Source organism: Tachypleus tridentatus, chromosome 6 (genome assembly GCF_004210375.1).
Source record: "Tachypleus tridentatus isolate NWPU-2018 chromosome 6, ASM421037v1, whole genome shotgun sequence".
NCBI lineage: Eukaryota > Metazoa > Arthropoda > Merostomata > Xiphosura > Limulidae > Tachypleus > Tachypleus tridentatus.
This window is the reverse complement of record NC_134830.1, coordinates 97,223,836-97,247,093: the sequence shown is the minus strand read 5'-3', so window position 1 is coordinate 97,247,093 and position 23,258 is coordinate 97,223,836. Positions and strand designations below refer to the sequence as shown.

At 33.1% G+C, this 23,258-nt stretch overlaps 1 protein-coding gene across 3 annotated transcripts; it reads left to right on the top strand.

Moving 5' to 3' along the window:
- Nucleotides 1-3,675: 3,675 nt before the first annotated feature.
- LOC143253127 (testis-expressed protein 11-like) lies at nucleotides 3,676-20,543 on the top strand. Of its 3 annotated transcripts, none has more exons than XM_076506444.1 (4): nucleotides 3,676-5,513; nucleotides 7,229-7,441; nucleotides 18,856-18,929; nucleotides 20,150-20,543. In XM_076506444.1, the coding sequence occupies exons 1-4, from the start codon at nucleotides 3,722-3,724 to the stop codon at nucleotides 20,534-20,536; spliced, it is 2,466 nt and encodes an 821-aa protein (XP_076362559.1). In that variant the 5' UTR covers nucleotides 3,676-3,721; the 3' UTR covers nucleotides 20,537-20,543. The 3 variants fall into 3 exon arrangements, with proteins under 3 accessions (XP_076362559.1, XP_076362558.1, XP_076362560.1); XM_076506443.1 differs by having other exon boundaries at nucleotides 3,682-5,513; nucleotides 18,835-18,929; XM_076506445.1 differs by lacking the exon at nucleotides 18,856-18,929 and having other exon boundaries at nucleotides 3,682-5,513; nucleotides 20,150-20,308.
- The last annotated feature ends 2,715 nt before the right edge of the window (nucleotides 20,544-23,258 follow it).

Sequence of the window (23,258 nt, the reverse complement as noted above, 5' to 3'; positions counted from 1 at the left end):
TCTTCCCACAACATTTTAAACTTCCGAAACAGTATTTATCAAACACGTCCATAGTATTTTTCATGGGAACTTTGTTGCTCAATCTAACGTCACTTCGGCCGGGCATAGCCAGGCGGGTTAAGGCGTTCAATCCCACTATTCGTTGGTACAAGAGTAGCCCAAGAGTTGGCGTTGGGTAGTGATGACTAGCTGCATTCCCTCTAGTCTTACACTGCTAAATTAGGAACGGCTAGCTCAGATAGCCCTCGAGTAGCTTTGCGCGAAATTCAAAACAAATAAACAATAAAACCGGCCATCTAGTAGCATAATAAAGCGATGTTTACCGTACAATATCATCATTTCCAGGAACAATAAGAAGACAGGAGATAAATAGTCGTCTAATTTGTACACGATCATTTAAATTAACATTGAAATTTCTTGTGTAAACTCTAAAAACAAATAAATACTGGACTTCGTGAGTTTTCTTTTTTAATTGAAAATCTAAACATAATTCAGACAGAAAGAGTACTTTAGTGTTCAAACATGATCAAAATTACTTGTCATATTGTAACATTAGACAAAATGTATTAGTTTTGATTTCTTTTAACTGAGGGCCTGGCATGGCCTAGCGCGTTAAGGCGTGCGCTTCGTAATCCGAGGGTCGCGGGTTCGCGCCCGAGTCGCGCCAAACATACTCGCCCTCTCAGCCGTGGGGGCGTTATAATGTGACGGTCAATCCCACTATTCCTTGGTAAAAGAGTAGCCCAAGAGTTGGCGGTGGGTGGTGATGACTAGCTGCCTTCCCTCTAGTCTTACACTGCTAAATTAGGGACGGCTAGCACAGATAGCCCTCGAGTAGCTTTGTGCGAAATTCCAAACAACAACAACAATCTTTTAACTGAAAGCTTTCTATAACATTTTCAGCATTAAAAACACTTAATGAGGTAGTTTAAGGTGTGCGTTTTCTTATTGCACAGCCACAGTACGCCAGCTGCTGAGCCCACCGAGGGGATTCGAACTCCTGATTTTAGCGTTGTAAATCCGTAAACATACCGCTGTACTAGGGAAAGGGCAGATGGGTTGGGACTATATATTATTTTAACGATTCTTAAATCATATATTGTTCGTTTTTTTACAGATGTTTTAAGAAAAATGGAAAGTATTCGTTTATGAATAATGGTGTTTCGTTTTACATGCAACTTTCATAAGAGTATTATGTCAAGAAAAAGGTGGAAGTGATATTTTACGATTTTTCTTCACCTACTCAGACGTAACAAATAACGTGATTGCATTTAATTAATAATCATTTAGCTCTCTGTTTTGATACAACAATTAAAGCATAAAAATGTATAAGTATATAAACTTAAAAAATAAACAAAACCAAACATGAAAGACATGCTATATTTCTCACAAACTAGGAAAGGCCAACAAAATCAATCACTTACTCAGGCTAATGTGGAATCAAAATAAGACCCACCATTCAACTGTAATACCTAACTTTTACTGTTACTAATAGTGATAGTGGTACTTATTTATTATTAATAATAATGCTTTAATATAACAAGATTAGACCCATTTGTCGATTTTGGCTGTTTCATCCTCTGAACTAAACCAGAATAACGTAAGAGTAGAGGGAAGGCTACTAGTCGTCACCACCCACCGCCAACTCTTGGACTACTCTTTTACCAACGCATAGTGGGATTGATGGTCACATGGTAACGCCTCCACGTCTGAGAGGGCGAGCATGTATGGTGTGACTGGGATTCAAACCCGCGACCCTCGGATCACGAATCCAGTGTCTTAACCAGCTGGCCATACCTGGCCTAAAACATTTAAGCAACCTCTTATCATTAACATACTTATCAAGCTTTTCCTTAATCTAACTTAAATTTGTTGCTCCTTCAACACCCGAAGGCAACCCATTCCAAAAGCAAACCACCCTGTAAGAAAAAGGAAACTGTCTGAGCTGAAGATAACTTCTATCCTGTTAAAATTTATATTTGTGTCTCCTAGTCCTACTATTCTCACTGTTAAATATGAAAAATAGATGATGCATCGACACTATCAATTCTCAATTCCTTTTACGTGTATCAGATTCCCCTAAACTCTTCTCGTTTTTGTGAGATTTCAGTCTCTCCTCGTACGACAATCCCTCAATTCTCGGCACCATTTTAGTAACCTTTCTCTGAACCTTTTTCAACTATTCAATATTCTCCTTAAGCTAAGGAGCCTAAGACTGAACAAAATATTCCAAATGTTGCCTAACCAGCGACCTGTACAATGAAATTATAACATCTTTGGACTTATTACTCAATATTTCTGTAGAAGCAACCTAAAATACTATTTGCCCTACCACTAATAACAACATACTGCTCGGATGGCTCAAGAGACTGATTGACTGTTGCACCAAAATTTCTCTATTTCGTAATCCTGTTAAGATTATTCCCATCCAAATTATGCTTATAATTCAAAATTATGATAACCTACATGCAACATTTTGCATTTATCATTATTAAAACCCATATGCCTTTTATTTACCTAACTCATTGAATGATCTAAATCCTTTTGTAAATTAACAGCGTCCTCTTCACAGCTAGAAACGTCCACCTACCAATTTAAGTTATTTTTTATTATTTCTTCATCTATGTCATTCATGTAAATTGAAAATAGCAAATATCCTGAGCCCTAGAATACACCATTTGTAACATTAATGCAGTTCAACTGAGTTCCATTTGTAACAACCCTCTGCTTTCCAAACACTCTTCTATCTTGTATGCGACCTTATCTATCACACATACACAAATAATTTACTTATAAGAATTTTAAGTGGCACCTTGCCAAATGCTTTCTAAAAATTCAGATATATCAAATCTACACCCTTATCTTCATCTGTACTTCTTGGGGAAATACTATCTGGCCCAAAAGCTTTATCATTTTTTTAAACATTCCTATTTTTTCTTAACTAACTCAGATGACTATCTAACAAAATTCCAAATCTTGTTAAATGACATTGCAAAGCATTTTCTATTAGATTTTCAAAACATCTCCCACAACCAAAGTTACATTAGTTAACTTCCAATCCTTTGGTACCTGCCCTCTATCAAAGGAATGACAAATAATAATGGCAAGTGCTTCACATATCGAATCTATAACCTTCTTCAAAATTCTTGGAGAAATACTATCTGACCAAGGAACTTTATTATTTTTTTAAACATTCCTTCTTTTATTCTTAAGCAGCTCATAATTAACGCAGTAATATTGTTTGATCTCATTTCCATTTATCAAATGTTCAAAATGTGGAATTGGCAAAACAGAAGAAGAAGAAGTTAACATATATGCACATTCGAAAGAATCCTTAATACTGATAAAAATACGCTGTGTGAAAATCATTTTTAAGGCTCAGATTTATTTCATCAGTAAAATGTATGCAGTCAATCATACTGAGTTGCATTAAAAATCATGTTGATCAAGTTAACAATAGTTAGGTACAACTCTCACGTTTTGTAAATTAGGTATCTAAAATACATAATTCAAAATATTTTTATGTTTTTATTTTCCAATCTTATTAAAATACAGTGCACTCTCAAAAATAAATCGAATTAATTCTTTACAAACACTTGTTAATATAATCAAAAGTTACTTGATTTTGTAGCCACTACTTTTTTTATTATTATTATTACGTCTGTTGGCAGTAGATGATGCTAATGTAAAACTATGTCGTCTGCGTGTCACCGGTGTTTTAATGGTTGACGAAAATATGGATAATAACAGTACGCGAAGACACGAGGACTTATTGGCTCTGACAGTTAACGAGCAGAAAATAAATATCGGCACAATTTCACGTTTACATGAATGTAGTTCTTCCGTCACTCCAGTTATAAACTTTGATGGTATCAGTGCCACAGATGACGAAATAAATAATCTGGATAAGAACTTCTCTAGAACTTCTGAATCTAAACGTAATACAAAATGTTTCCCTGACGCTTTTATAGCCATACAGGGAAAAGAAAAGGAAGTAGAATTCAGTTTTTTGGAAAACCTAAGAGAATTCCTCAGTAAGATTATTGAAACATTTACGTCAGGAAACACTTTAAAGGTATTAGAACATAAGCATACTTTAGATTCATTTTTAAGTAGATGCGTAAATTTCATTATGAATACTGAAAACTATATTGAGACAACTGATGACGATAATTCCAAAATAAATTTTTACTTTGTTGCTGTTCTTGTTCTAGTTTCACAAAAGCTAGTAAAAAATAAAGGTAAGTCGTGCTTTGAAACACCTCAGAATTTAAGTAGTCTCAAAAGCATTTTAAATTACTCGTTGAAGACAATAAGTGTTATCTTGTCAAGTGAGACTATAATAATTGAACAACTTAAACAGTTGCTGCAAATATCAAACAATTGCATGAATGATCTACAGGCAGTACTGAATTATTCAGATAGTGCTGTAAAAGAAAAAGATTCTTTAAGTAAATTCGTTGAGCAAAGATCACTTCTACTTTCTATATATAACACTGAGGTAAATTTTTACTGGAAAACAAATAGTGTTGTACATGACAAAGCTTATGCACTATTTCAGCAAGTCAAAAACAAAATGAGTAATTTTCCTGTGCAACAAAGATATTTGACATTACTTTGCTATAATATTGGTCTAAAAAACTTCAACCAGAAGGAATATGAAGAAGCTATTTTTTGGTTAAAAGAAAGTTTTGAACTTGGCAAAAGTGAGAATAGTGTCGGTAAAGATCAACAATCAAACACATTAAAACTAATGGTTGAGGCCTACCTCCTATGGGATACAAAACAATATTGGCAGAAGGCTCTTCATACCTTAGAACTGGCTCATACAGAACTTGCTGATCCTGAAATTGAATTCAAAAGGTTACAGATTATAGTTCATAGCAACAATGAATATGTTGTTTCTGAAGCTTTACATGCAGTGCAAAAACTACCTCACCTAGAAACTAAAAAAACTGTAGAACTGAGCCATTTTTTGTTAAACCATGGTTATTTGGGTCTGGCAGTTAACATTCTTGAACATCAATTTGGCAGAGCAGAGGAAGTTAATGATAAAGCTGAGCTACTTGTTTTGCTCACAAAATTTTATTTTTTCCAAAGAGACACAGAAAAAGCTGCATTATGTGGAACCCAATTCTTAAAATTGGTAGAATCTAAAAAAATACAACTTAATTTTATTCAAGATTTTTTTTGTGTGATGACAGAAAATGCATCCAAGAGATTTAAAAAGTGTGACTATATAGGTGCAATTAAGTGGCATGAGTTTGTATTAAAAGTATATGATGAGCTGGAAGATGTGAATAAAACACAAGCTGTAATGCAAGCTTTATTGAAAGTCTTGCAAAGTTTTGCATTTTGCTGCATTGAACTAAAAGAAACTAAGAAAGCTAAATCTCTACTTTCTGAGGCAAAGAACATTGACCCAGCAAACCTTGTGAATGTTTATTTACATTTAAAATTGGCCATTTTGGAAGAGGATGATAAAGCAGTTCAAGAAGCCCTAGCATCATTTGGTAACTATTCCAACATTTGCATTTAGAAATATTGTTGTGATACATTATATTTAAATTAATGTTTCTCAATGCTGCTCTGTAAACCAGTGCCAGTGTCTTACATCCATTTGACCACTTCAGGAGGTTTTACAAAAAACTGATAGAAAATTCATGTACAAATGCAATGATTTTTCATCTTATTCGTGTTTTAGTTGTATGTGACAGTTTAGAGAAGCAGCTACCCAGTCCCTTGGTATTGAAAAAGTTGAGAAACATTGGTTTAGATAATAAGTATTTTTCAAAATAATTGTTATATCACTTCATGATAATAAGCTCTTATAATTGTGTAGAACAAATGTGGGTCATTCCATGTCAAATCATCCAGATTTTGGAAAATTTTCCAGGTGACCCCTTCAGAATGCCTTGAAAAAATGCACATGTGTTCATCTACACAAATAATGAAAAATTGCCAAAAATTAGATAAATATCTCTAATAGTTTCTGATTTACAGCACTGTAAAATTTAATATTTATTTTTTATTATTTTTGGCAAATCATTTTCGGGGAACTTTGGCTGCTTAAAGCTGCAAGAGTAATGCTGGTAGAAGGCTGAAATTTGCTACACTGACTAATTTAATCTCACAGAATTCAAAAATGGTCTCAAACCAAGTTTATCTCTCTTAGGATTTTCATAGAGAAGCTGAAAATCACCTGAAAACCCTAAATCGTATAAAACATTGGTTTATTTAATAAGCCATAGCTCTAAGACTTAATATGATACAAAGCTGAATTTTGTTTTCAAATTTTCTATAACATATCAGTTGATAAATCAGCAATTAAAAGTCTATTAGATCTCCTGTAAAAAATTTGGTTGCATGCAACTTTTTATGATTTAGCTAAAAATAGCCCTACTTCAGGCCACAGTTTGACCATGTCACCAGTTATTCAGCCTTTTCAGATTTTTACCATATATTCTTGCATTTCTGAATATGATCTACAAAAAAAATCAGGAAGGTGTTCAACCTACTTTTTGAATTATATTTTTTTAAGTATCCTCTGACCATACATTGTTTACTTGAAAAAAAACTTCAATTCCGTGGGGGTCACCTGCAGCTCCCTGGATGATTTGATATGGAATGACCCATTTCTTAAATATTTTTAAGAAAAAGATGTTTTTTAACTTTCCAGTTTTGGAGACTTTGTATAAACTTTTAAGTAAGCATTCTCATAATGTGTATATTATTAGATAAGAAGTAGAATAGAAGTGTATTTATATTTTTAAAATTGTTTCATTAGGATAAAAAGTTTTCAAAACCAAATAAATATTTCATGTTTGTTTGTTAAAAAGACAAGAGTATTACATAGTTTGTAAACTAAGAGATATTTTACTTACAAAGTGCAACTACATTAAATAAAAAAGATTGTGATAAAATTATTTACCACATGGACAAATAAGTCTCTTTTTAATGCAGATGCTAAAAATCTTTTAATAACACATCACAATGTCTAGATATGGAATACTAAGGCTTTACATTTGAAATTCATTATTCATTATATTGAGTGATTATTTGTTGTTATGAGTGGTAGCCTAAATTTACTGAATGGCTTGTTGTATTGTTTTTTGTTAAGCTTAAAATTTAAGTGTACTTTATTGGATTCTAACTTTCAGAAAATTTGTATAAAAGTAAAATAAAAATAAGATTTTATTATTTTACAAAATACTTTTTTTTTCAACAGAAAAGAAAGATAATGCTGGTGGTAGTAAAGAAAAAGATAATGTATTTTCTGTGCTTTGTCATGTATGTAGACTAGCAAGAAACATTGGAAAAAGTACCTTTGCTATAGAAGTGTTCAAAAACATTTTGGCATGTAGTACCATCACTCCTAGTAATGCATCTTTACACTTCTGTGTTATGAAATGCTTAACTTGCTTTTATCTGGAAGAATATGGTAAGTATTTTCATTTTATTTTGATCTTAAGAAAATCATACTTAACTGACAGGTAGTGATAAAATTAGTATTACCTCAATAACGATAGTAGTGTTAAAGACATTGATAATATTAACCACACAATATTATCAGTACCCCTGTTTATTATTTTATATTTAAAAATACATCTATGTCTAAATGATACAAAATGTAATAAATAGATAGATTGAATTTATCTCTTATACTTAAACAGAATTCTATGTAACATATATATTAAACATACAGCCTGTAAATAACATCAACAGTTAACACTCAGTTGTGTGAGCATTCACCAGTCCCAAAAAAAACTTTATTTTATGCAAAGTGCTGCTAGCAATAAAAGTAACTATTTTTGTAAATAATTTTATTGCACTGTGTAATTGGTACAAGTATCTAGTCAGTTAAAAATGAACGTCCAATATAAGATAACATATGGACAACAAAGAACCATTTGGTTCTATAAGGCTTTCATTGTACATTCACCTTTTAGAAAAGTAAATTTTTGTAAAATGCTAGCCTTCACAACCAAGACTGTAATTGTGGCCAAGCAGATTCTCTCTCACCTAACATTTAAGGGTACAGCCAAGGATGGTCTTAATTATTTCATACATGCATCTTAAGGACAACGAAACTGAACTAAACTTTAAAGTTATAAGTGTAATTTGATGAGAATAAACTTAACTGCATAATGGATGAAAAGGATCATGAAGTTCTAATTGATCAATATCTTAAGTTATCCAAGCAATATGGTGTTCTTAATGACAGAGCATATAAGGTTTTAGGTTGTATCTACTGAAATTTTTATAAATAGAACTGAATGTTGTCTGTTATATGTCCATGTATCGACTTTGCAGGTTGTGGATGGATCTGCACCATATTTGGTGTGGAGGTTAATTGGGTTCATGTGGAGGTACATAAAAATTTTCAGTTTTGTGGTTTATATGGACATTTTTGTGTTTTTTACCACCTTCATCTCCTGAAGGTTTGTTGGGTCCAAATGGAAATACATACATATTTTCAGTTTTGTGTTTTGCTTAAGCATCTTTTATGACTATTTCTCTCCCTGTTGATAAATCTTCAACTAAATTTGGTGTGACAGTTTGTTGGGTCCATACAGAGATACATGCATATTTGTGGCTCTTTATTTTGTGTTTTGCAGTTCTTATAGGCATTTTTATGATTGTGTTTAAGGAAAGCAACTTTTCATGTGCTAAGATAATCTTTCATTAATCATGAAATTATGTAACTTCTGTCTAGGGGATGGATACAGCAGTTATTACTAAATATAAGTCTAAAGACGTTATAATTTCACTGTAAAAGTCATATGTTAGGCCTCGTTTGGAGTGTTGTGCTTAGTCTTGTGCTTTTTACCCTAGGAAGGGCATTAGAATGTGAGAATTGGTTCATAAAAGGGCTAATAAGATGATACCCATGATCAAAAGGTTGTTATAGTGTTGTATATCTAAATAAAACTGGCTTAATTTCAGAGCTAGATGGAATAGGTCTGCTTCATAATGAGTCATTCTGACAGTTCCAGTGTGTTGCTTATCCCAATATTTTCATATCAATATTTTCATACACTGGATAATATTTCTGGGCCCACCCCAAAATATCCATATCATTGTGTGTCATGTTTTGTGGGCTTTCAATCTTATTGTGGATCGTATTTCATGTCCAGACAAAATCTTTCCATTGAAATAGTCTCTCATTACTCTTGTTTACTGGTGTCTTTGCATTCAGTGTGGTACTCCTCACATCAATACTTTTGCAACATCCCTCAACCACAAACTACCTCTGTTTTGGTCTGTTCCTTCATTATTTTGCTACCAGATGATTTTGACCATCCATATCACTCCATGTCAAGTCCTGATTGCTCCTTACTCTCTGGCTCAGCCATGGTTTCCTTGACTTCTCCAGCTACATCTTACCCATATGCTACTACTTCATCTGTCTCCCTCCCTTATTCAGCAGTCTTGTTCTTTGGTACTTCATTCTGCTCTTTCTGTCCTGTCTTCACACTTGGATTTTATTTGGAGATCAGGCTTAATCCAATGTGTAGCTCAATTTCTGACTTTTAATATAAGAATGATATAAAACCATCAAGTCATGAGAAAGCTAACTAAAAGAACACTTACTTGACTAAAATTACATAAGAATAAATAAAACTAAAACAAGTTTAAAGATATCACTATACTGAAGATACAAAAATAAAACTAAATGCATGAACTGGTAATAAAAATTATGTAAATAGAAACAAGCAAAATACAGCAAGCACCAAAGATAGTAGAAAATCAAAATATTTACTAATCCCAAGAAATTTAACAAAACTAATTACAGAATGATTCAACTGAAAGTAACATAAAACTAAATATTATAAATTGAATGCATTGAAAACACAATGGAACAGATTATAAGAGAGAAAAGGAAGTTATACAGATAACATTACAAACACTAATTTTCAATATTAAAAATTGCAAACACATCTTAAAGAGATGAAAGAAGATCTTTCAGTTCAAGTTACATTATCACCATGGGCAGAGCTTTTCAGAGAGCCTCTCTAATCCTCTGTACATCCTGCATGTTACTTTCATAAGGTTGCCAGTTTTCCTGGATCAACAGTTGATATCAGTCACTGATGGCCATCTTTGTTGTTCCTGTTCAGTTTTGCAGGTAGCTTACAAGTTAATCTAGCCCATTACCAATCAAGGACTGGACACGGTAATACCACTGTCAATGTACTGAATCCAATTGGAGCAGATTTAACAAAAGTATTTAGGATGATGTATGTTGCAGGTTGCTTGCTGGCATAAACTGTCGCATTGGTGCTCATCAGGATGATTAAAGCTACTAGATGCACTTTCGGGTCCTATATTTGCAATGCTTTCTATTCTTGGAGAATTACTGTAAATCTGGAAAGACGTTTTTGTAGGTTCAGGATCTTATAGACCTCTTTAGTGTAACATTTAATGTTATCCCCAGTGTGTCATATTTCACAGAATTAGTGGAAAATTCATTTATTCCTATGCTGCAAGAATATGCTTACACTAAGCACTTCACAATGTCCAGCCCATGTAGTTTCAAATGGAACAGTGTACACACATACACCTGTGTCAGCCAACCTCCTTACATTGCTAGTTTCTGGCAGTGGGATTACTGACAAGTGAATGCAGCCATTTTTGTTATGATGCATACCTTTAATACACTAAAAAGAAATTTTATTGCTTGATATACTAACATTTACACCTCATAAATTTGAGCTGCTCATTTAGCATAACATAGAGAATGCGACAATCCACCAATAGGAACATGACACATTCTCCTGCAGCAATTGGCTCTCTCTGTACTACTTTATGTGAACTCCATTACATTGATTGGAACCATATGAATCAGATGTGTTTCTTACTTTCTTTCAGTACTTATATCTTGATGTTTCAGATTTTCTTCATAATTGTTCTGATTTTTTTTTTAACAATTTTGCTTTGGTAATTTTTGTGCTTTGATGTGTTTATAACTTTAGTTACTTTTCCACACAACTTATAAATTTGCAGTTTACCATTATTGCCACCCCTGTTCCTGAACTCACTGGGGATATACAAGCTCTTGTTACCCAGACTTTTGGATCGGCTTTGTCTGCCACAAAAGTGCAAACCTTGGTTCACTTGGAGTTAGATTCTCATGTGTGACCTGTGCCTCCTTCTCTAGTATGACCAGTGCCTCTCTAGTCTGAGGAGAATGTTCAAGATGAGGGTGATTTAGACAGCCTTTGCCACACAGCCACATTTGAACCATTGGAAGAGGTTCAATCTTCTACTCTTTTCCTCCCCTTCTGTGTGAGGTGTGACATCTTCTTACGACATTGAGGTTCACATACAGGAGTTATTGTCACAATTAACTTTGAAGTTTGGCATGCTTCAACCCCATTGTATTTCTGACCAGAGTGCTTTAGCATTTCATAACTTTTCAAATCCATATTTGGACTTCCAACAATTAGGTCTGCTGTTACCTCTCAAGAGTTCTAATTCTGAAACATATGTACCACTTTCTCAAGAGGATTTGTCTTACTTACATTTTATGTTACCTCTCATCTTTTCACCTTTTATAGAAGGCCTTTCATCTTTCTCTCAATAATTTTTCAGAGGACTTCAGATCTTTTCTGTAGTTGACCTTGGTGAAGTGCTCTTCACTGACTCTTTTCCTGTTTACTTTCCTGATTTCTGGAAAAGATGCAATGTACTGCTTGAAGAGGTTTTTCTCCCCTCTTCCCTCAAGAGCATAAGGAGGGTTCTGTTTTTGCAATACACCATTTTGAGGGCCATTTTTGGAGACCATGTTAACCTGACCAGTTTGCATACTTCCTTATCATTTCTTGCTAACTGTTTATTGCAACCTTCTTTCTCCACAGCTTCTGATTTTATTCATGGTTCCCATTTCCATACCTCATTCTTTACTTATATCTCAATATTCTCATCCTTATCATCATGTTTTCTGTACATGTCAAGAATGTTGACTGCAGTGTTAGTGTTTACACAGTGGGACAAGGTCTTGTGTGTGGAAGCAAACAGCACTGCTTTCTTGACATTTGGAAGACCTTCACTACTACTCCATGGGTTTTGTGGATTTTGGCAGAGGGTTCCTATCTTCAATTCTATCTGCAATCTCCTCTGTCCTTATTTCTAGTTATTCTCTTTTCCTCTCAGAGATCTTTTCTCAAATTCTTATCTGTCCAAGTTAGTGAGATACCTTCTTCTCAAAGTAGCTATTGAGCTAGTGTTTCCCATTCACCTGGATGTTTACTTTCATATTTTTTGTCCCTAGAAACACCAGGGGTTGGAGGTCTGTCATTAATTTTTCCTGTCTATACCAGTTTCTGTATCCTACTTATTTGTATCTTGGAGTCATTTCTGTTTCTTCATTGGGTTTTCCTTCCAGGTCTCTGGATGGCCAAGTTCAAGATAGCAGATGCCTACCTTCATGTTTTCAGCTCTCAAACCTCATTTATTTAAGTTTACCCAGGATTGGTGTGTTTTTGTGTTCTTAACTCCTTGATGGGACAGCAGTAAGCCTTTAAATTTACTGTGCTAAAATCAGGGGCTCAATTCCCCTTGGTGGCTTTGCTATAACAAAAACATACACATAATTCTGGCTCCTTCCTGTTTGACACCTTCTGATCACACTCATTAGTGCCTAGAGTAGGCAGCTTCTGTTGTTTAATTAATGAAAGTAGAGAAGACTGTCTATACCCCTATATAGTATTTGGTTCACTTTGGAGATTTTTTTATTCCCACTTTAGTCAAGCCCAGTCCTTTTCACTATGTATTTAAAATATGAAGTAGTTGACAATTGTGGTCATATTCTCCCATTCTCTTCCAGTTCAAAATGTTTCATCTGTTTTTGGGATATGGGCTTCTCTAACAGCTTTCATACCCCTCATACATACATACATAAGTTCCCTCCAATGGAAATTCCACAATCAGGGGAACTTCAGCTTGGATCCATTAGATACTTTTTTCCCCTTAAGAATGGCCATGCTTGATGGTTTGACAGAGAAAATACTAAGGCTGTGGTTTCATTTCCTCATCCTTATCAAGACCTGCATCTTCTTATTAATGCCTCTCTTGTGAGTTTAGGTGCATATCTCAATACCTAGGAGATTTCCAAGAGTTGGTCATTGGTTGAATCTGTGTTTTATGTCAATGTCTTGGAGCATATAGCTGTTTATTGAGCTATGTCTCATTTCCTACATCTTATAAGTAAGAAGGTGGTTATGGTGCACTCCAACAAATCTAGATTCATTTGTTTTTGGACTTTGGAGCTCCTATTCTTAACCCATAATCACTTGATACAGCTCTCAGGTTTCTATATCCCCAGTGCTTTGAATCTTGCTTTGAATTGGTCATCATGTCTGAAAAAGGTCCTTTACACGGAGTTATCTCTAGATCATCAAGTTTTCCAGTGATCATGCTCTTGTATGGGAAACTCCTCTGCATAGATGCATTTGCCACACTTTAGAACATGAAACTACCATCTTTCTGGTCTATGAATTCTCATCCTTAGGACATAGGTGTAGATGACTTCCAAAACACTTACATCTTCTCAGATAAAAAGCTATCTCAGTTGTTGACTACATTATTTAAAACAATTTTAGTTATCAATACATCCATCTTTATACTTTACCAGTTTTGCACTATTTATAAACATATAAATATCATGTGACTATTCTTCACCAATAGTATTACACTATTTAAAATGGCATAACTATCTCCCTCTGCTAATCCTGCTTAATCCTTACTTTCTGGATTGTCATGACACAGTTTAGACATGTTTAATTTTTTGAATTGGACTACAGTTTTTTATTGTTCTTTGTCACTTTTCTCGTGAAAATTTAATCTTACATTTTTTTCTATGTTTTACATTTGTTTTCAATTATTTCTATAACTTTGCATTCAACTAAATTCTCCTTTCCAAATTTCATGTACCTACTATGAATCTGAGATTTAATGTGGCAGACAGCAATATTCTCATTATACTTGAAAATGCACATGGCATGACTTTCCAGAATGCTGGATCAAATGTATCTGTTCAGAAAGTTTTAATTTTGGATCATCAGTAATTATAGTCTGACCATGTTTCTGAGGAGGCCTATCATGATGAAGAAGAAAATTTAGACTCTATTTTTACAGCACGTTCCTTTTTTGGTCTGTTACAGCTTATCACCTTGCACTCTTTTCTTCAACTTGTCAATCAGATATGTTATGTTTCAGGTGTTTTCCCTATAGCATATGTGTTCTTTTTAGTAGATTTCCTGATCAACTAAAGCTGGGTATTGGCATCCCCCTCATTTATTGAATCAATGTGCCTAGGTTTATCATACCTAGGATCCCTTGAGGATTCTCAGCATTTAGATCTTGTCTGGTTTCCTCTGGTCATTGACAAGGTGATCTGGATACCTTGTGGTTAGACTATTTTGTGGTTTGTTTCATCCACACTTTTTACGTGGATAATTCTAAACACAAATGGAATTTTTCCATTGTTGGTTTCTGGGTCCAGGGTTTTTATTGATCAACAGACTGTTTTTCATCATTCAGATTTTCTCTCTTAATTTTTGGATTGGAAGTCTACTGTCTTCTCAGTCTCGGGTTTTTGAATGGTCCTGTCTCACACCTTTTATTTTTCCTAATCCACATGTATTTCAATTTTCTACACTTTACCTGTAGATGTGTTTCTTCTGAATTTGTTGTCTGTTGCAGCAAGCTGCCCATCTTGATGTGGTCCTGTGGTGCCTCATTTTTTCTACATTCAGACCACTTTTCTAGTATTTCATGTTTTACCTTCTGTCTTATTTTCTTCTCCTATTCACCTTTGATAGTTTATTATTTGCCATCAGTGTTTTACATACTTTTTATCTTCCTTCATACCTTCACCTTTCTCCAGATAATTTTCTCACACTTTGGCAGCTCTTGAGGATAACTTCTCTGTATAGCTGCTTTCCCTTCATTTTCTTTTACACCTTTATATTTGGCCTGATCTGGGTTGATTTCTGTGTCCTGTATGTGCTCTCCTCTGTTATACTGTGTGCAGCTTCCTTCTGTGGTGTTGTTCTTATCTCTTTCTTTCTTGGCAACTGTTCTCTATTTGTATTCTTTCTCTGTTCTTCATCACCAGTTGGATTCAATTCTTCATTTAGTTGCTTTTCCTCTTTATCATCTTACTCCTATACTTTGTTCTGAGTGTCATCTCACCCAATTCAACATCTTATCTTTTCATTAGAGTTTCATATTTATTGTCCTTTGAAGGCTCTTCTTCATTTGGGCATGTTTACTAACCATGATACATTTGTTTCTCACTATTTGCATTAGATCATGATTTTCCTCCCCTTACACCTTTAGCCATTCTCGAATATCAGAATTCAATGGGAGTTTGACTTGGTAAGTTTTTATCTTTCCATTTCAGGGGCCCTTTTTCATTTTATTAATGTTTATTGTTTGGATCCTTCCCTGTGGCACATGTTGCCTGACCAGGTATTCTTTAACTGTTTAAATATGCAGAATTAATCTGTGTTGACTTGCATTTTATAATTCCTTGACCATGCAATCACACTGCAGAGATGGGATGTTCCACAAGGTTGCTTGTAGGCTTATTTTCATGATATAATTACTTCATAAGTTTGCCTGTCCTGGACTGTAACCCACCCATTGACCATGCATGTAAAGTGAAAGAGAATAGCTGTCATCTCCACTATACTTTGTATTTAATAAATCAGTATAGTCTGCTTTTAAAAATAAGACTTTGTGGTCATCCATTTCACTGTCTCAGGTGTTGTTGTTCCTCTGGATTCTCCACCACATTTTACCTCCCTTTTCTTTTGGTAGTTTGACAAACTTTACCACTTTCTAGTTCCAAACTTATAGAGTGGTAGACCTTGAAGGCATCCTCCTGAATGGGTAAATTAAATGCAAACAAAATATGAAAATGACTATAAAATCATTCAACTGAGAATAGGGAGGTACTATTCTGCTGGTGTAGAATATGAAATGTAAGACCAATTGAAGGGGTGAACTTCCATTTTGATGTCTCACTTCCAGCTGGGAACTGGATTTAGAGCAGAACCAATCAAAGTAAGTCCTCACACGTGTATTACAGGTGTATATATTCCTCCCTCATTTATTTTCCATCATTGTTGTATGTCACAGTGGTGGTAATTGTAGTTCTTTCCCTTCTATTATTCATTGTTTTTCTTCTGATAATGTTAATGCATTTGGTGTGGTTCTGATTAACTTCATTTTTAATGGAAATTGTTTACATTATGTAGATATTATTTTGGTACCATATGTCAGGTTTCAAGAATAATGTATCAATTTATCTTATTCTTATGTGCCCTGTTAATAAGTCAGGGGGTGCTAGCTCCCCATGTTTCTCATGAATTCATTATAGTGGACATGACATCCTCAGGTAGTTTCAGGTTTTTTCTACTATCTAATGTCTTCTATGTTGATTATTGCCTGATTGTAACTGGCTTTTGGAGCAGGTCATAAGTATGTCCATACCAACTGAAGACAAGAACAAGAATAATGATGATTTTACACTGTTAAATCAGACCAAAGTCTTAATGTGGTATCCTAAATTAATTAGATTTTCTTAGCTAATAAGTATTTCCATTATACTTGCTCAATGAGGATAAACTTTCAACTCATATTAACTTATACACATCTCTGTTTCAAACTTCAAAATGAATATAGCCCCACTCTAGAGGTATATGACAAGGAACAGGCCCAAGCAAGGCACTATAAACTCTTATTGTTTTAAGTAAATTTTCTCTAAACTGGAATAGAATTGCAAGTTTACTATCTTCTTATGTCCAATTTAAAGCTCTGTCTCTAACTGAATCCTGAAATGTACTGTTATTTTAATTTCAGCTATTTATATATATATATATTAATAAGGTCACCAAACTGCATTTGGTTCTGTAAATGAATTTTATTCAAAGCTAAAACACTTTTATGACTTTTCAATTCTAAAATTTTAGAAATACAATCTAAACTTGAGTGTGGTTCAGAGATTTCTTAATAATCACAACAAAATACTTTTATCCATTCTATCAGTATCCATAATGATTTGTCTTTGTGCATACTTCTTATTTCTTGAGCCAGAAAATTATGAAAAACGTTGAGAACTGTTTGAAATAAAACAACTTTTTTCAGATACAAGCTGAGAAAATCTTTGTGTCAATATCAATTTTCATGTCTGTCACTCTCCTCCACTCGTATAAATGAATGTTGTTGAGTGCTTGTTTTTTACTATATTGAATTAATTTTGATGAGCAGTTGCTATTTGTTTTGAATAACACTGGAAATTAATTTCAAATTTACTGATCATATATAAGACTTATTGTGAATACATAAAACACCTCAGATGCAAGTACATGGGTATAATGTGTTAAATTGCTGAAATAAAAATTAACTGCATAAAAGTTTAGATTTTTCTCAGTATGGCTTTATAAAATTTTTCAGTTTGTCTGATGTTTCATGTGATATTACATCTTTATAAAAATAAGTTATTTATCAAGATCTTAGGAGCAAATAAAATTTCAAAAATATAAAGTGAAACATAAAATCATGATATTTTTTATAAAAATAAATTAAGAAGTAACTAAAACATTTCAATGCTATATAAAATAAAATATCAACATTAACATCCAATGTTATACATCTTTTGAGACCAAAGAAAGCATTCAGAATTTGTGGCTATGGGTTGTCCAGTAAAGTGGTTCTAATAGAATAGGCCTGTAGTTGAAATGTATTCTAATTAGCTTTCCATGTTCCAATATTGAAAGTACATATTATGAATAAATGTTCTACTTATTGTTAAATATGACACTGAAATCAATTATTAATATCTTAACATCAAGACCAAAAAGCAGTAAAGAAAACACAAAGGTGAAAATATATGTTGAAACTGTGCAGTGAATGTGAGGGCAGAAGGTAAAACTAATTAGTTATCATATCCAGAATTAAAAGTGTATCACATAGCAACTTTGACTTGAGCACAAAAAGGAGAACACCTTGATTATAGAATATAAAACATTTTTTATTACATGTTCATAAATTTATTTTTAAACTTTAACATTATTACATAGTGTGTTCAACATAGTGCTAGTAAAATGTGTTTTAAATCCTTTTCTAATGATCATTTACATAGCTAAAACCTTCATAGAGCATGACAACCAAAATTTAGTGTAAGGGAATGAAAACAACTTCAACAAGAATAAATAGCATGTGCTTGCCAACTTCAACTAAAGACCCTGATTCGGGTCGTTTGAATTCATGTTCACATTTATTTGATTTCTGCCTTTCGGGACGGGACCTGGCCATTCTCTCCGGCACTGCCTTTGCCTTGGTCTAGGATAACATTAAGAGTGACCTCCTTCACCTAAAAAAAAAAAGAGTCAAAAATTATTTAATAAATAAATAAATAAAACTAAACCTAATAACCTTTCATGAAAGGGGATGAAGAGGAACCACGACGTTCCTGAACACCCTGGTTGGAGAGAGAATTCTTACAATTTTTCTCTCTCTAAAGTAAACCCCTGCCACGTTAGTTTGCATTTTACTTCAACTAAATTTCGTGGTGATCTTTTCATAAGTCAGAACACACAAAGTTTCAGAATACTGTTTTCTCTTGATCAATTGACACATTTATTGACTTTTTAATTCAGAAATGCCACTACCCACTTTAGAAATTACTAGTATAGGTATTGAAAAATCTATTTTTAATGTTTTAATATCAGTTTTTGAATGTTTTGTAATTCATATATATCATACAGTTGAAAAAGAAATTTTCTTTTCCTAAATTGACTTTTATGAAATAATGTATAGAAGATTTTGGGATACATATTTCAGAAAATGGCAGTCATTTCTATAAAGACATACTGAGTTGTGTGAATAAGGCAGGATTATTTTTGGCTATACAAAAGGTCAGTGTTTCAAAGTTGAACTAATATTTGGTTTCAGTTTAAAGCAACTGAATTAGCAAAATAAACATTACTTTATGAAAACGAATTTTTAATGAAACATTTTGTAAAAGTTAATATATAATAATGGATGATAACTAAGATTACTTTTAAGTTACATATATCTCATATTATTAAATAATTTATAAAATTTTAAGCAACTGTTAGATTATATATTTTTAATTTCATTTTTGTTAATTTATATTCAAGTGGTATTAATGTTTTCTTCATTAATTGCAATTTTCTTTAGGATATATAAACTCTGTAGTATGTTTGAATAATTCAATTAAACCAGAAGAAAAATGTTTCAATTTATGATTTTTACATTCAGATGATACTCTGCATACCTTTTATAGAGTACCATTTAATATGGTATTATGTATTTGATGTCAAAGTTATCTGTTATTCATTTTAACTTACTTTGCTGATTTACTGATGGTTCATGCTAAGGGAAAGTAAGTACCAGACCAAGTATACAAAGATTCTAGAAAAGTTGTAGATATAAATTTGGGATATTGGAAAATGGAAACTGCAAAATTGACAAAAATATTTTCATTCTGCACATGAACAACATTGTTTGCTTCAATTTGTCAGTCTAGGTCAGACTGACATCATCAATTCACAGACACATCTTGAGTTCAAATATTTTGCTATATTTCATGTAGATACACTTGGTACATTTGGAACTACTGTCAACATTCTATTCTTTCTTCAATATAGGCCCATCTGACAGACCAATTCTGAGCACATTTGGTTAATAATGAGATAAATGTAAGAGTTCAGAAATTTAATGTTGCACTTATTTAAAATTTTTTTGTAAATATGCTGTTGAGAGCTTTATTTTAAGAACTGTGTTAAACGTATGAAAAATATTTACATATTTTTATTGAAGATGTCTTGTAGGTATGACCCTATTATAAGGTAATGTATTAAATGTAAAATAAAACCAACCTTTAAAGCATACAATAAAACTTCTGTTTGGTCTTACACTAAATAAGACTCTCATTTTGCATTTTATGTATTATCCTATTTTTTAATGTTAAACTTGTTACCTTGGTTGAATTCAAAGTAACATATTATTTATTAGTTTTGTAGATTTGATAAATATACATTGTAAATAAATACTTTTTATCCTTTTAATTTTAAAATTTATTATTGTAAACTTATTTAACAATTTTTCTCAGGATCAGAACAACAGTGTTGATATCCAAGAAGAAAGTTGTTGGTACATGAAAGTGTGCTGGAACCTAGCTTTACAATCTGATGTACCCTCTGATGTTATGTTTGACTTCTTTACTCAGTGCTGTCATTTCCTAAGTATTTGCAACACAGACAATAATGCTGCTAGTCAGATTCGTTACAAGACCTCTCTGCTGATGGCTGCAGCCTCTGGAATTAATGCAGCTAATCAGGAGAACAATTCCAAAATTAGAAAAACCATCATCAGGTTACTAATAATTTCTAGGTTCTTGTTTGCCCCATCACTTATCCCAGATGCATCGTTTACTTATTACCTCTTACTTATTATCAGCAGAAACTTATTTATTTTCTTAATACTGTTGTTTATTTGAATTTCAGCTTTTAAAATTAATATGTAACACTATTAATGCTCTTTTCAGCACATGGTTATGTTTTAAGGTCAAATTCACAAAGTAAACTTCAGTTTTGCTTTTAATATATCATTGTTAAGTTTGATGTTCAACTTCTTATAATTATTTCTTTAAAATTAATGTATAAGAGTTAATTAATTTGCTTATGGAAAGAAGTTTTTAGGAATTACCAGTATTTTAGTATAATAAACTCTCTTATAAGGACATAAAAATGTAAGAAAATACATTCAAAGACTATTTGGTTCATAAGGATCATACTGATAAACAGTTAAATCATTAAAATAAATTTATTGTAGTTCTTCACATTCACATTTCTACTGAATGAACATTTAACAGAATTCACATTAGTGACACATGCCAAATAATCATACAAACCATTAAACACATTTATAGATAATCAGAAACTAATTTTATTCAAAAACAAGTCTGGATCTATAGTTTCCAAATATTAAATTGTCACCTCTAATATTAATATTTTCAATTTCTTTCATTTCACCACTTAAACAGACTGGTAATATTTTACAACTTGGCTTTCAAATACCTGGGTTAAACCTATCTTTATACAGTTCATGTTTTTTAAGCTAAATACACTACATCACCAAAAGTATGTGGAAACTCCTTCTAATTAGTGGGTTTGGCTATTTTAGCCACAACCATTGCTAACACATGCATAAAATCAAGCATACAGCCATGCAATCTGCATAGACAAACATTCTACTGTGAACTAGTGTGGTCTACCACTTCTTAGAATGGGACTGCCAAGTGCTGAAGTACATATCACATAAAAATCATCTGTCTACAGTTGCAACACTCACTACCGAGTTCCAAACTATTTTTTGAAGCAATGTCAGCACAAGAATTGCTTATTCGGAGCTTCATGAAATGGGTTTCCATGGCTGAACAGCTGCACATAAACCTAAGATCACCATGCGCAATGTCAAGCATTGGCTGGAGTGGTTGGTGTAAAGCACACCATCATTGGACTCTGGAGCAGTGGGAACACTAATGCTCTTGTGGCTGAATAGGAGTGAATTCCTATAGCCATGTTCTAAAATCTAGTGAAAAGCCTTCCCAGGAGAGTGGAAGGAGATGTTCAACAAGCACATAAGGGTGTGGTGGTCAGGTTTCCACATACTTTTGGCCATATAGTGTATTATTATATTAGTGACCCTCTTTGATATTTTCAATATATAGAAAATATTTCTGTATTAAGGAGACCATATCTGCTGTCTGACCTCCAGATGAGGTTCAACAGAATCTGAAAAAAAGATAACCTTATTCATATTGCTTTTATAAGAAAAACATTCCCAAGAATTTATGAGTTCTATTTGGCATTTTTCTTTTTAATGTCACAGTATAGATGAGTTTAAAGTATAATCACGAATCACCCTTAGATCCATCTTTTTGTTTACTCCCTGTAATTAAGCTGACATGATGAGAACAGTGCTTAGCTCATTTTTTATATAAAGATAAATATATCTCATTAATTATCTTCTGTCCTGCAACTATCAAAAAATGTCTAGTTCATGCAGTAACTCCACTTAGATCTATAGCTATTCTTGTTTAATGCTGTCTAAATTCCCAGGTTCCACATTTTCCATGTGGATCATTGCATCTTGCATGTAAACTATCATGCATCAATCCACTTGTGAGATCTCTAGCTATTCTCTTAGTTGGTAATGCTGTCTTAAATGTCTCCATTTATTCATTTTAAGGTTCCACATTATTCATTTGCTGTAGTTAGTTTTCTGTAGCAGTTTGCCAAGATAACATTGTTTATCACATTCTATTTGAATTCTTCACAGTTTAAGATTAATTCTGAAGTTTGTGTTACAGTTCCTGATAACCTTCCAACTACTTCAATGCCATAACACAGGTTTAAGGTCAAGGATCTTGACTGAGGATTATTATCTATCATTTTTTGATACATTGATTATTATATGAGTTAACTTTCCTTCAACAATGTTTTGATTTATCTTGAATTGTGTAACCTGTTCATCAGGAGAAGGATTTTGATAACCTTTCTTTTCCACCTATCTATACTGTTTCCAAACCTCTCCTACAGAATCTGCCAGGTCTAACTCAGCCTTTTTTTGATATGCTTTCTATGTTGATTTCCACTTATCACTTTCATCAGTATGGTGCAAAAGTGCTAGGATAAAGTCAAAAATTAGATTTCAGGCTACTTTCAATGAACAATAGAAGGTAAATCACAGGTGATACATCAGAATTTTTTAATTATTATATTTAGTACAACACAAACTCAGTGGAAATGCTTGGTTAATATTTTGTGTTGTCCCCTTTTGCTTTAATCACTGCAGACAATCTTTCAGGGAAGTTTCTGTTGGGATTTTACTCCAGATTTTTCAGTATACTCTCATAAAGTTTCTTTGGAATTAAGTTTTGATTTGTCAAATTTTTATTCTATCAAATTCCATATCTGCTCAATTGGGTTGAGATCAGGACACTGTGGGGCCATTGCATCATTTGAATGACTCCAGCAGCTTCTCACTTCACAACATAACTTCTGTGTAGGTTGAATGAGTGTTTGCAGTTATTATCTTCTTGGTAGTAAAATCATTTACCAATAATATGCATTCTATGATGGATCAATATCTGATGGTACTTGCACTGCTCCAGTATTGCATTTATTTTGCAAATATCTCCTGTTGCTTCAGCAGAA

Coding starts and splice junctions, on each gene's coding strand:
- LOC143253127 (XM_076506443.1), top strand. CDS start 3,722: ATGGTTGACGAAAATATGGATAATAACAGTACGCGAAGACACGAGGAC. Junction 5,514..7,228: donor AGAAGCCCTAGCATCATTTG/GTAACTATTCCA, acceptor TTTTTTCAACAG/AAAAGAAAGATAATGCTGGT. Junction 18,930..20,149: donor TATTTTTGGCTATACAAAAG/GTCAGTGTTTCA, acceptor AATTTTTCTCAG/GATCAGAACAACAGTGTTGA.